Source organism: Panulirus ornatus, chromosome 53 (assembly GCF_036320965.1).
Source record: "Panulirus ornatus isolate Po-2019 chromosome 53, ASM3632096v1, whole genome shotgun sequence".
Classification (NCBI taxonomy): Eukaryota; Metazoa; Arthropoda; class Malacostraca; order Decapoda; family Palinuridae; genus Panulirus; species Panulirus ornatus.
In genome coordinates, this window is record NC_092276.1 from 16,382,667 (window position 1) to 16,397,813 (window position 15,147).

A 15,147-nucleotide genomic window follows, 5' to 3' on the forward strand; every position below is an offset into this window, starting at 1 on the left:
GGGCAAGGAATAGAGTGAATTGGAGCGATGTGGTATACAGGGGTTGACGTGCTGTCAGTGGATTGAATCAAGGCATGTGAAGCGTCTGGGGTAAACCATGGAAAGCTGTGTAGGTATGTATATTTGCGTGTGTGGACGTGTGTATGTACATGTGTATGGGGGGGGGTTGGGCCATTTCTTTCGTCTGTTTCCTTGCGCTACCTCGCAAACGCGGGAGACAGCGACGAGGTATAAAAAAAAAAAAGAAAAAAAAAAAAAAAAAAAAAAATATATATATATATATATATATATATATATATATATATATATATATATATATATATATATATATATATTCCTATGAGTCCACGGGGAAAATGAAACACGATAAGTTGCCAAGTGCACTTTCGTGTAATAATCACATCATTAGGGGAGACGCAAGAGAGAAATATAACAGTCAGTTGATATACATCGAAGAGACGAGGCTAGGCCGCCAAATGTATACCAAATGGCGTCCTAGCTTCCTCTCTTCGATGTATATCAACTGACTGTTATATTTCTCTCGTGTGTCTCCCCTGATGATGTGATTATTACACGAAACTGCACGTGGGAACTTATCGTGTTTCGTTTTCCCCGTGGACTCATAGGTATATCTTGATAACGCGCAAAATTGTGATCCTTTCCAAAAAAAAAAAAAAAAAAATATATATATATATATATATATATATATATATATATATATATATATATATATATATTCTATTATAGTTTGTCGCTGTTTCCCGCTTTAGTGAGGTAGCGCACGGAAATAGACGAAAGAATGGCCCAACCCACACACATGCATATACATACACGTCCACACACTCACATATATACATACCTATACATTTTGAACGCATACATACATATACATACACTGACATACACATATATATATACACATGTACATGTCCATACTTTCTGCCTTCATCCATTTCCGTCGCCACCCCGCCACACTCTGACCCCTCCCTCTCTTCTCTCCCTCAGGATGGAAGGAACAGACGGACTGGAGTGAGAGTGAGAGGGTGGGACCTCCCCGCCGGGGGCCCCACTTCCTCCCAGGCCTGCCAACCAACGTGTCCATCACAGCGGGGCTGTTGGTCACCCTGCCATGCCGGGTAGCCAATCTCAAGGGAAGATCTGTAAGTAGATGTCGTTTAACTAATCTATTCTTATCACTCGTCTTAATCACCATCAGAATACATAGATTCTATCATTAACCTCATAGTTCTTTCCTTCATCGATCCACTTATACGCTGGCTTCCGTTTGTTTCGGCTCGTCCAAATGCATTCGTCTGAAGAGAGATTTGAATTTCGTATCACATATATACTGGAACCTATTGTTTATGGAAATTTATAACTCAACATCAAAGAAAGGATTGGAATCTTTCCTACTTTAATTTCGTATCACATATATACTGGGACCTATTGTTTATGGAGGTTTAAAACACTCTTAACGTCAAAGAAAGGATTGGAATCTTTCCTACATTAATTTCGTATCAAATATATACTGGAACCTGTTGTTTATGGAGGTTTAAGACACTCCTAACGTCAAAGAAAGGATTGGATCCTTCCTACTCTAATTTCGAATCACGTATATACTGGAACCTATTGTTTATGGAGGTTTAAGACACTCCTAACGTCAAAGAAAGGATTGGATCCTTCCTCTCCACCTATACTAGACTGGGCGCTGTTCAAACCTCCATTGTTTCCTCGTATATACAAACACCATCTCCCCAGGGAGTCTATTGAGAGACACATTAACTCATCAAAATCCCTTTCCACGTCGTAGTTGGAAAAGCCATGATCAATATGTCTGGATGATCACCACCTGTGGCCGAAGTTCCCCTTGTGTGAGTGTCTGCCTGCCTGCCTGCCCAGCTGGCCCTCAACCTGCCCAGCTGGCCCTCAACCTGCCCAGCGAGCCCTTAACCTGCCCAGCTGGCACTTAACCTGCCCAGATGGCACTTAACCTGCCTAGATGGTCCTCAACCTGCTCAGTCGGCCCTTAACCTGCCCAGCTGGCCCTCAACCTGCTCAGCTGGCCCTCAACCAGCCCAGATGGCCCTCAGCCTGCCCAGCTGGCCCTCAACCTGCCCAGCTGGCCCTCAACCTGCCCAGCTGGCCCTCAACCTGCTCAGCTGGCCCTCAACCAGCCCAGATGGCCCTCAGCCTGCCCAGCTGGCCCTCAACCTGCCCAGCTGGCCCTCAACCTGCCCAGCTGGCCCTCAACCTGCTCAGCTGGCCCTCAGCCTGCTCAGCTGGCCCTCAACCTGCCCAGCGAGTCTTGCTCCCTTTTCGGGTTTGATGATTACTGACTCAAGTCACCCTGACTCACTGACTTAGAAAAGGGCAGTTGCTGACTCAAGTCACCCTGACTCACTGACTCAGAGAAGGACAGCTGCTGACTCAAGTCACCGTGACTCAGAGAAGGGCGGATGCTGACTCAAGTCACCGTGACTCAGAGAAGGGCAGCTGCTGACTCAAGTCACCGTGACTCACTGACTCAGAAAGGGCAGCTGCTGACTCTACACCCTGACCACGGTCTAGACGAGGTCAGGGGTCAATCCGTTAGGTCAAAGGTCATTTAGATTAATGCCTTGTGTGGCATCTCCACTGACCTGTCTATTTGGACGACTGAGTAAGATTTGGCAGCGAATAAAATCTGATTCGACCAGAGTCCTGGTTATGTACGGCTCTGGTCGACCAGAAAGTCCTGGGTTTTGTCTATATCTGTTCGACCAGATTGGCTTCAGTTTGTCCGGATCTGGTCGACCAGAGAGTCCTGGCTTTGTTCGGATCTCTTCGACCAGATTGGCCTCAGTTTGTCTGGATCATATCGACCAGAGTTCTGGTTATGTACGGCTCTGTTCGACCAGAGAGTCTGTTTTTGTCTATCTGTTCGACCGATTCCTCGTTTGTCCGGATCTTTGGGACCAGAGTTCTGGTTATGTCGGCTCGTTCGACCAAGAGTCCTGGATTTGCTGGGTCTGTGACCAGATGGCTCATTTGACGGACTGGTCGACCAGAGAGCGTGGATTTGTGGATCTGTTCGACCAGAAGTACGGTTTCTTCGTCTGTTCGACCAGGGTCCTGGTTTGTCGAACTGTTCGACCAGAGGTCCTGGTTTGTATTCTGTATTTGTTGGGATGCTCTACCAGAAAGTCATTGGTTTGCTCAGATCTGTTCGACCAGAGTTCAGGGTTTCTGTTCGACTAGAGGATCCTGGGTTTCTTTTCGACCAGATGGTCCTGGGTTATTGTTCCACCAGAAGGTAATGGGTTTCTGTTCGACCAGAGGGTCCTGGGCGTGTTCGACCAGAAGGTCCTTGGCGTGTTCGACCAGAGGGTCCTGGGTTTCTGTTCGACCAGAGGGTCGTGGTTATGTTGGACCAGAGGGTCGTGCTTGTGTTCGACCAGAGGGGTCGGTCCTGGGTGTGTTCGACCAGAGGGTCGGTCCTGGGTGTGTTCGACCAGAGGGGTCGGTCCTGGGTGTGTTCGGATCTCTTCTTAAGTGGCGTTGAGCACAACGCGCTTTAGGGAACCCACTGGCAACCCCCCCCCCCCTCGAGACCCCTCGATGCTAGGGCACGACAGTACGATCCTAGGGCACGACAGTACGATCCTAGGGCACGACAGTACGACCCTTGGGCACGACAGTACGACCCTTGGGCACGACAGTACGATCCTAGGGCACGACAGTACGATCCTAGGGCACGACAGCACGATCCTAGGGCACGACAGTACGACCCTTGGGCACGACAGTACGACCCTTGGGCACGACAGTACGATCCTAGGGCACGACAGTACGATCCTAGGGCACGACAGTACGACCCTTGGGCACGACAGTACGACCCTTGGGCACGACAGTACGATCCTAGGGAATGACAGTACGACCCTTGGGCACGACAGTACGACCCTTGGGCACGACAGTACGATCCTAGGGCACGACAGCACGATCCTAGGGCACGACAGTACGACCCTTGGGCACGACAGTACGATCCTAGGGCACGACAGTACGATCCTAGGGCACGACAGTACGACCCTTGGGCACGACAGTACGACCCTTGGGCACGACAGTACGATCCTAGGGCACGACAGCACGATCCTAGGGCACAACAGCACGATCCTAGGGCACGACAGCACGATCCTAGGGCACGACAGTACGACCCTTGGGCACGACAGTACGACCCTTGGGCACGACAGTACGATCCTAGGGCACGACAGCACGATCCTAGGGCACGACAGCACGATCCTAGGGCACGACAGTACGACCCTTGGGCACGACAGTACGACCCTTGGGCACGACAGTACGATCCTAGGGCACGACAGCACGATCCTAGGGCGCGACAGTACGAACCTTGGGCACGACAGTACGATCCTAGGGCACGACAGCACGATCCTAGGGCACGACAGCACGATCCTAGGGAATGACAGTACGACCCTTGGGCACGACAGTACGACCCTTGGGCACGACAGTACGATCCTAGGGCACGACAGCACGATCCTAGGGCACGACAGCACGATCCTAGGGCACGACAGTACGACCCTTGGGCACGACAGTACGATCCTAGGGCACGACAGTACGATCCTAGGGCACGACAGTACGACCCTTGGGCACGACAGTACGATCCTAGGGCACGACAGCACGATCCTAGGGCACGACAGTACGACCCTTGGGCACGACAGTACGATCCTAGGGCACGACAGTACGACCCTTGGGCACGACAGTACGACCCTTGGGCACGACAGTACGATCCTAGGGCACGACAGCACGATCCTAGGGCACGACAGTACGACCCTAGGGCACGACAGTACGACCCTTGGGCACGACAGTACGATCCCTTGGGCACGACAGTACGATCCTAGGGCACGACAGTACGACCTAGGGCACGACAGCACGTGGGCACGACAGTACGATCATAGGGAATGACAGTACGACCCTTGGGCACGACAGTACGACCCTTGGGCACGACAGTACGAACCTAGGGCACGACAGCACGATCCTAGGGCACGACAGTACGACCCTTGGGCACGACAGTACGATCCTAGGGCACGACAGTACGATCCTAGGGCACGACAGTACGACCCTTGGCACGACAGTACGACCCCTTGGGCACGACAGTACGATCCTAGGGCACGACAGCACGATCCTTAGGGCACAACAGCACGATCCTAGGGCACGACAGCACGATCCTAGGGCACGACAGTACGACCTTGGGCACGACAGTACGACCCTTGGGCACGACAGTACGATCCTAGGGCACGACAGCACGATCCTAGGGCACGACAGCACGATCCTAGGGCACGACAGTACGACCCTTGGGCACGACAGTACGACCCTTGGGCACGACAGTACGATCCTAGGGCACGACAGCACGTTCCTAGGGCGCGACCAGTACGAACCTTGGGCACGACAGTACGAACCTAGGGCACGACAGTACGATCCTAGGGCACGACAGTACGATCCTAGGGCACGACAGTACGATCCCTAGGGCACGACAGTCACGATCCTAGGGCACGACAGTACGACCTTGGGCACGACAGTACGACCCTAGGGCACGACAGTACGATCCTAGGGCACGACAGCACGATCCTAGGGCACGACAGCTACGATCCCTAGGGCACGACAGTACGACCTTGGGCACGACAGTACGATCCTAGGGCACGACAGTACGATCCTAGGGCACGACAGTACGATCCTAGGGCACGACAGGCACGATCCTAGGGCACGACAGTACGACCCTTGGGCACGACAGTACGACCCTAGGGCACGACAGTACGATCCTAGGGCACGACCAGTACGACCCTAGGGCACGACAGTACGACCCTAGGCACGACAGTACGATCCTAGGGCACGACAGGCACGATCCTAGGGCACGACAGCACGATCCTAGGGCACGACAGTACGAACCCTAGGGCACGACAGTACGACCCCTTGGGCACGACAGTACGATCCTGGGCACGACAGCACGATCCTAGGGCACGACAGCACGATTCCTAGGGCACGACAGTACGACCCTTGGGCACGACAGTACGATCCTAGGGTACGACAGTACGATCCTAGGGCACGACAGCACGATCCTAGGGCACGACAGTACGACCCTTGGGCACGACAGTACGATCCTAGGGCACGACAGCACGATCCTAGGGCGCGACAGTACGAACTTGGGCACAACAGTACGATCCTAGGGCACGACAGCACGATCCTAGGGCACGACAGTACAATGCTAGGGCACGACAGCACGATCCTAGGGCACGACAGTACAATGCTAGGGCACGACAGTACGATCCTAGGGCACGACAGTACGATCCTAGGGCACGACAGTACGATCCTAGGGCACGACAGTACGATCCAAGGGCACGACAGTACAATGCAAGGGCACGACAGCACGATCCTAGGGCACGGACAGTACAATGCTAGGCACGACAGCACGACCTAGGCCGACAGTACATCCTAGGGCACGACAGCACGATCCTAGGGCACGACGGTACGATCCTAGGGCACGACGGTACGATCCTAGGCACGACGGTACGATCCTAGGGCACGACGGTACGATCCTAGGCACGACAGTACGACCCTTGGGCACGACAGTACGTTCCTAGGGCACGACAGCACGATCCTAGGGCACGACGGTACGATCCTAGGGCACGACGGTACGATCCTAGGCACGACGGTACGATCCTAGGCACGACGGTACGATCCTAGGCACGACGGTACGATCCTAGGGCACGACAGTACGATCTAGGGCACGACGGTACGATCCTAGGGCACGACAGTACGTTCCTAGGGCACGACAGCACGATCTAGGGCACGACAGTACGTTCCTAGGGCACGACGGTACGATCCTAGGCACGACGGTACGATCCTAGGGCACGACAGTACGTTCCTAGGGCACGACGGTACGATCCTAGGCACGACGGTACGATCCTAGGGCACGACAGTACGTTCCTAGGGCACGACGGTACGATCCTAGGCACGACGGTACGATCCTAGGCACGACGGTACGATCCTAGGGCACGACAGTACGATCCTAGGGCACGACAGCACGATCTAGGGCACGACAGTACGTTCCTAGGGCACGACAGTACGATCCTAGGGCACGACAGTACGACCCTTGGGCACGACAGTACGACCCTTGGGCACGACGGTACGACCCCTTGGGCACGACAGTACGACCCTTGGGCACGACAGTACGACCCTTGGGCACGACAGTACGACCCTTGGGCACGACAGTACGATCCTAGGGCACGACAGTACGTTCCTAGGGCACGACAGTACGACCCTTGGGCACGACAGTACGTTCCTAGGGCACGACAGCACGATCCTAGGGCACGACAGTACGTTCCTAGGGCACGACAGTACGACCCTTGGGCACGACAGTACGATCCTAGGGCACGACGGTACGATCCTAGGGCACGACGGTACGATCCTAGGGCACGACAGTACGATCCTAGGGCACGACGGTACGATCCTAGGGCACGACAGTACGATCCTAGGGCACGACAGTACGATCTAGGGCACGACAGCACGATCTAGGGCACGACAGTACGTTCCTAGGGCACGACAGTACGTTCCTAGGGCACGACGGTACGATCCTAGGGCACGACAGTACGATCCTAGGGCACGACAGTACGACCCTTGGGCACGACAGTACGTTCCTAGGGCACGACAGTACGATCCTAGGGCACGACGGTACGATCCTAGGCACGACGGTACGATCCTAGGGCACGACGGTACGATCCTAGGGCACGACGGTACGATCCTAGGGCACGACAGTACGATCCTAGGGCACGACGGTACGATCCTAGGGCACGACGGTACGATCCTAGGCACGACGGTACGATCCTAGGCACGACGGTACGATCCTAGGGCACGACGGTACGATCCTAGGGCACGGACAGTACGACCCTTGGGCACGACAGTACGTTCCTAGGGCACGACGGTACGATCCTAGGGCACGACAGTACGACCCTTGGGCACGACAGTACGACCTTGGGCACGACAGTACGACCTTGGGCACGACAGTACGATCTAGGGCACGACAGTACGACCCTTGGGCCGACAGTACGATCCTAGGGCACGGACAGTACGACCCTTGGGCACGACAGTACGATCCTAGGGCACGACAGCACGATCTAGGGCACGACAGTACGTTCCTAGGGCACGACAGTACGACCCTTGGGCACGACAGTACGTTCCTAGGGCACGACAGTACGTTCCTAGGGCACGACAGTACGACCCTTGGGCACGACAGTACGTTCCTAGGGCACGACGGTACGATCCTAGGGCACGACGGTACGATCCTAGGGCACGACAGCACGATCCTAGGGCACGACAGTACGATCCTAGGGCACAACAGTACGATCCTAGGGCACGACAGCACGATCCTAGGGCACGACAGTACGACCCTTGGGCACGACAGTACGATCCTAGGGCACGACAGTACGACCCTTGGGCACGACAGTACGATCCTAGGGCACGACAGCACGATCCTAGGGCACGACAGCACGATCCTAGGGCACGACAGTACGATCCTAGGGCACGACAGCACGATCCTAGGGCACGACAGTACGATCCTAGGGCACGACAGTACGTTCCTAGGGCACGACGGTACGATCCTAGGGCACGACAGCACGATCCTAGGGCACGACGGTACGATCCTAGGGCACGACAGCACGATCCTAGGGCACGACAGCACGATCCTAGGGCACGACAGTACGATCCTAGGGCACGACAGCACGATCCTAGGGCACGACGGTACGATCCTAGGGCACGACAGCACGATCCTAGGGCACGACAGTACGATCCTAGGGCCGACAGTACGATCCTAGGGCACGACAGCACGATCCTAGGGCACGACAGTACGTTCCTAGGGCACGACAGCACGATCTAGGGCACGACAGTACGACCCTTGGGCACGACAGTACGTTCCTAGGGCACGACAGTACGTTCCTAGGGCACGACAGTACGACCCTTGGGCACGACAGTACGATCCTAGGGCACGACAGTACGACCCTTGGGCACGACAGTACGACCCTTGGGCACGACAGTACGTTCCTAGGGCACGACAGTACGACCCTTGGGCACGACAGTACGACCCTTGGGCACGACAGTACGTTCCTAGGGCACAAAGTCATGGTCGACCAGGTAGTCACAGCCTCCAAGACCTCCTTAGAAGCACAAAGTCATGGTCGACCAGGTAGTCACAGCCTCCAAGACCTCCTCAGAAGCACAAAGTCATGGTCGACCAGGTAGTCACAGCCTCCAAGACCTCCTTAGAAGCACAAAGTCATGGTCGACCAGGTAGTCACAGCCTCCAAGACTCTCCTTACAAGCACAAAGTCATGTTCGACCAGGTAGTCACAGCCTCCAAGACCTTCGTAGAAGCACAAAGTCATGGTCGACCAGGTAGTCACAGCCTCCAAGACCTCCTTAGAAGCACAAAGTCATGTTCGACCAGGTAGTCATAGCCTCCAAGACCCTCCTTATAAGCACAAAGTCATGGTCGACTAGATAGTCACAGCCTCCAAGACCCTCCTTACAAGCACAAAGTTATGGTCGACCAGATAGTCACAGCCTCCAAGACCCTCCTTAGAAGCACAAAGTCATGGTCGACCAGATAGTCACAGCCTCCAAGACCTCTCTTACAAGCACAAAGTCATGGTCGACCAGGTAGTCACAGCCTCCAAGACCTTCTCAGATGCACAAAGTCATGTTCGACCAGGTAGTCATAGCCTCCAAGACTCTTCTTTGAAGCACAAAGTCATGGTCGACCAGGTAGTCACAGCCTCCAAGACCTTCGTAGAAGCACAAAGTCATCGTCGACCAGGTCGTCACAGCCTCCAAGACTCTTCCTCGTCCATCCACTTTGCTCCACTTTGTCTTCAAGCTGCTCCACTTCCTGTGGTCGACGACGGAGGAGGGAGACGAGCGGGCAGCAGCGAACACTTCTGTGGGTTATTTAGCAGCCGCCCCCCGGGGCCTGACGGAGGCTGAGCCCCGTCAGGACGCTGTAAATGTCGTCGGGTGTCAGCTGAGCCCCCGTCAGGACGCTGTAAATGTTGTGGGTGTCAGCTGAGCCCCGTCAGGACGCTGTAAATGTCGTCGGGTGTCAGCTGAGCCCCGTCAGGACGCTGTAAATGTCGTCGGGTATCAGCTGAGCCCCGTCAGGACGCTGTAAATGTCGTGGGTGTCAGCTGAGCCCCGTCAGGACGCTGTAAATGTCGTCGGGTGTCAGCTGAGCCCCGTCAGGACGCTGTAAATGTCGTCGGGTGTCAGCTGAGCACTGTCTGGACGCTGCAAATGTCGTCGGGTGTCAGCTGAGCCCCGTCTGGACGCTGTAAATGTCGTCGGGTGTCAGCTGAGCCCCAGTCAGGACGCTGTAAATGTCGTCGGGTGTCAGCTGAGCCCCGTCAGGACGCTGTAAATGTCGTCGGGTGTCAGCTGAGCCCCCGTCAGGACGCTGTAAATGTCGTCGGGTGTCAGCTGAGCCCCGTCAGGACGCTGTAAATGTCGTCGGATGTCAGCTGAGCCCCCGTCAGGACGCTGTAAATGTCGTCGGGTGTCAGCTGAGCCCCCGTCTGGACGCTGTAAATGTCGTCGGGTGTCAGCTGAGCCCCGTCAGGACGCTGTAAATGTCGTCGGGTGTCAGCTGAGCCCCGTCAGGACGCTGTAAATGTCGTCGGGTGTCAGCTGGGCCCCGTCAGGCCGCTGTAAATGTCGTCGAGTGTCAGCTGACCCCCGTCAGGACGCTGTAAATGTCGTCGGGTGTCAGCTGAGCCCCAGTCAGGACGCTGTAAATGTCGTCGAGTGTCAGCTGAGCCCCCGTCAGGACGCTGTAAATGTCGTCGGGTGTCAGCTGAGCTCCCGTCAGGGCGCTGTAAATGTCGTCGGGTGTCAGCTGGGCCCTGTCAGGACGCTGTAAATGTCGTCGGGTGTCAGCTGAGCCCCCGTCTGGACGCTGTAAATGTCGTCGGGTGTCAGCTGAGCCCCGTCAGGACGCTGTAAATGTCGTCGGGTGTCAGCTGAGCCCCGTCAGGACGCTGTAAATGTCGTCGGGTGTCAGCTGGGCCCCGTCAGGCCGCTGTAAATGTCGTCGTGTGTCAGCTGACCCCCGTCAGGACGCTGTAAATGTCGTCGAGTGTCAGCTGAGCCCCCGTCAGGACGCTGTAAATGTCGTCGAGTGTCAGCTGCGCCCCCGTCAGGACGCTGTAAATGTCGTCGGGTGTCAGCTGAGCTCCCGTCAGGGCGCTGTAAATGTCGTCGGGTGTCAGCTGGGCCCTGTCAGGACGCTGTAAATGTCGTCGGGTGTCAGCTGAGCCCCGTCAGGACGCTGTAAATGTCGTCGGGTGTCAGCTGAGCCCCGTCAGGACGCTGTAAATGTCGTCGGGTGTCAGCTGAGCCCTGTCTGGACGCTGCAAATGTCGTCGGGTGTCACCTGAGCCCCGTCAGGACGCTGTAAATGTCGTCGGGTGTCAGCTGGGCCCCGTCAGGACGCTGTAAATGTCGTCGAGTCTCAGCTGAGCCCCCGTCAGGCCGCTGTAAATGTCGTCGGGTGTCAGCTGAGCCCCGTCAGGGCGCTGTAAATGTCGTCGGGTGTCAGCTGGGCCCTGTCAGGACGCTGTGAATGTCGTCGGGTGTCAGCTGAGCCCCGTCAGGACGCTGTAAATGTCGTCGGGTGTCAGCTGAGCCCCGTCAGGACGCTGTAAATGTCGTCGGGTGTCAGCTGAGCCCTGTCTGGACGCTGCAAATGTCGTCGGGTGTCAGCTGAGCCCCGTCTGGACGCTGTAAATGTCGTCGGGTGTCAGCTGAGCCCCGTCAGGACGCTGTAAATGTCGTCGGGTGTCAGCTGAGCCCCGTCAGGACGCTGTAAATGTCGTCGGATGTCAGCCGAGCCCCCGTCAGGACGCTGTAAATGTCGTCGGGTGTCAGCTGAGCCCCCGTCAGGACGCTGTAAATGTCGTCTAGTGTCAGCTGAGCCCCCGTCAGGACGCTGGTTTCCCTTTCTATAGACGATATTCATCTGTCTTTTCCAGTGGATCTCGTCTTTTCCAGTGGATCTCGTCTTTTCCAGTGGATCTCGTCTCACCCCGACTGTGGGAGAGGGGGGGGGGGGAACCCCTCCACGTCCATGATGCCAGCCTGCCTTGTTGTGGCGTTCTCCCTCGAGGATGAGGTTGACATGTTGTGGCGTTCTCCCTCGAGGATGAGGTTGACATGCTCTGGCGTTCTCCCTCGAGGATGAGGTTGACATGTGGCGTTCTCCCTCGAGGATGAGGTTGACATGTTCTGGCGTTCTCCCTCCGAGGATGAGGTTGACATGTTGTGGCGTTCTCCCTCGAGGATGAGGTTGACATGTTGTGGCGTTCTCCCTCGAGGATGAGGTTGACATGCTCTGGCGTTCTCCCTCGAGGATGAGGTTGACATGTTGTGGCGTTCTCCCTCGAGGATGAGGTTGACATGTTCTGGCGTTCTCCCTCCGAGGATGAGGTTGACATGTTGTGGCGTTCTCCCTCGAGGATGAGGTTGACATGTTGTGGCGTTCTCCCTCGAGGATGAGGTTGACATGTTCTGGCGTTCTCCCTCGAGGATGAGGTTGACATGTTGTGGCGTTCTCACTCGAGGATGAGGTTGACATGTTCTGGCGTTCTCCCTCGAGGATGAGGTTGACATGTTCTGGCGTTCTCCCTCGAGGATGAGATTGACATGTTCTAGCGTTCTCCCTTGAGGATGAGGTTGACATGCTCTGGCGTTCTCCCTCGAGGATGAGGTTGACATGTTCTGGCGTTCTCCCCCGAGGATGAGGTTGACATGTTCTGTCGTTCTCCCTCGAGGATGAGGTTGACATGTTGTGGCGTTCTCCCTCGAGGATGAGGTTGACATATTCTGGGTTCTCCCTCGAGGATGAGGTTGACATGTTCTGGCGTTCCCCTCGAGGATGAGGTTGACATGTTCTGGCGTTCTCCCTCGAGGATGAGGTTGACATGTTCTGGGTTCTCCCTCGAGGATGAGGTTGACATGTTCTGGCGTTCTCCCTCGAGAATGAGGTTGACATGTTCTGGCGTTCTCCCTCGAGGATGAGGTTGACATGTTCTGGCGTTCTCCCTCGAGGATGAGGTTGACATGTTCTGGCGTTCTCCCTCGAGGATGAGGTTGACATATTCTGGCGTTCTCCCTCGAGGATGAGGTTGACATGTTCTGGCGTTCTCTCTCGAGGATGAGGTTGACATGTTGTGGCGTTCTCCCTCGAGGATGAGGTTGACACGTTCTGGCGTTCTCCCTCGAGGATGAGGTTGACATGTTCTGGCGTTCTCCCTCGGGGATGCGGTTGACATGTTCTGGCGTTCTCCCTCGAGGATGAGGTTGACATGTTCTGGCGTTCTCCCTCGAGGATGAGGTTGACATACTTGCCTGGGGGGGCCTCAAGGTTTACCAACCCGTCTCTCCCTCGAGCTGTGTTCTTTCTATCTCGGTCAAGTCCTTCTCAAACATGGCTCCACCTCAGCTACGCCTCCTCACACCTCCCTCTCGCCTCAGCCAATGTTTTCCCTGGTTGCTGAAGGTCCTTCTTGTATGGAGGGTGAAGACGTGGGGTAATTATCAACCTTGGCTTGCTGCCAGAGCTGAGGGCTCTATGGCTGGCTGAGGACACACACAGGTTCTCGCCTCCCAGAGCTGAGGGCTCTATGGCTGGCTGAGGACACACACACACACACACACAGGTTCTCACCTCCCAGAGCTGAGGGTCTATGGCTGGCTGAGGACACACACACAGGTTCTCACTTCTTAGAGCTAAGGGCTCTATGGCTGGCTGAGGACACACACAGGTTCTCACCTCCCAGAGCTGAAGGCTCTATGGCTGGCTGAGGACACACACACAGGTTCTCAGCTCCCAGAGCTGAGGGCTCTATGGCTGGCTGAGGACACACACACACACACAGGTCCTCACCTCCCAGAGCTGAGGGCTCTATGGCTGGCTGAGGACACACACACAGTTTCTCACCTCCCAGAGCTGAGAGCTCTATGGCTAGGACGGCTCTATGGCTGGCTGAGGACACACACAGGTTCTCGCCTCCCAGAGCTGAGGGCTCTCTGGCTAGGACGGCTCTATGGCTGGCTGAGGACACATACAGGTCACTCCTCCCCTAGATCCGAGATCTGGGATCTATTGTTGGCAGACAAACGATGTTGGAAGTGACAACATTGTGCTGGTGTTGGCCGTTGGCAGTGATGGTAGCAGAATTCACGTCATCAGTGTGGGCAGTCATGGTGGAAACGAGTTACCAAGCACTGTTGAAACTACTGTTGGCAAGCATGTTAGAGGAGATGTTGGCAGTGGGAGTGACAACAGAGCTGATAGCAGTGGTGGCAGAGATTTCATTGGTCTACGGGTGATTTCAAGCGAACTGTTGGAAGTGACGAACGCTCTGACAACATTGCCAACCACAGTTCCTATCAGTGATGTTGGAAGTGGTGGCACTGGTAACACTCATGTTGGCAGTATCAGTTTACATTTTGACTTCCCACTTGAATGAGTTACCTCATATCGAAGGGGGTACATTCTAATGAGGTACCTCATATCGCCGGGTCGCCTTCTAATGAGGTACCACACACCCTCGGGGTCGCCTTCTAATGAGGTACCTCACACCCTCGGGGTCAGCTAATGAGATACCTCACACCCTCGGGGTCACCTAATGAGGTACCTCACACCCTCGAGGTCGCCTAATGAGGTACCTCACACCCTCGGGGTCACCCTAATGAGGTACCTCACACCCTCGGGGTCACCTAATGAGGTACCTCACACCCTCGGGGTCACCTAATGAGGTACCTCACACCCTCGAGGTCGCCTAATGAGGTACCTCACACCCTCGGGGTCACCTAATGAAGTACCTCACACCCTCGGGGTCACCTAATGAGGTACCTCACACCCTCGGGGTCACCTAATGAGGTACCTCACACCCTCGGGGTCACCTTCTAATGAGGTACTTCACACCCTCGGGGTCACCTTCTAATGAGGTACCTCACACCCTCGGGGTCACCTAATGAGGTACCTCACACCCTCGGGGTTACCTAATGAGGTACCTCACACCCTCGGGGTCACCTAATGAGGTACCTCACACCCTCGAG

General features: G+C 55.5%; 1 protein-coding gene across 4 annotated transcripts in view; it reads left to right on the forward strand.

Annotated features, from left to right (window-relative positions):
• The window catches only part of LOC139765268 (protogenin A-like), a 110,444-nt gene that overhangs the window by 34,030 nt on the left and 61,267 nt on the right, over positions 1-15,147 (forward strand). For all 4 annotated transcript variants that reach the window (XR_011716628.1, XM_071692625.1, XM_071692622.1 and 1 more), the window contains exon 2: positions 1,006-1,160. Coding sequence is in view for 3 of the 4 variants with exons in the window: in XM_071692625.1 (XP_071548726.1) it covers positions 1,006-1,160 (155 nt within the window). In the remaining variant the exon portion in view is untranslated. The remainder of the gene's footprint in view (positions 1-1,005; positions 1,161-15,147) is intronic.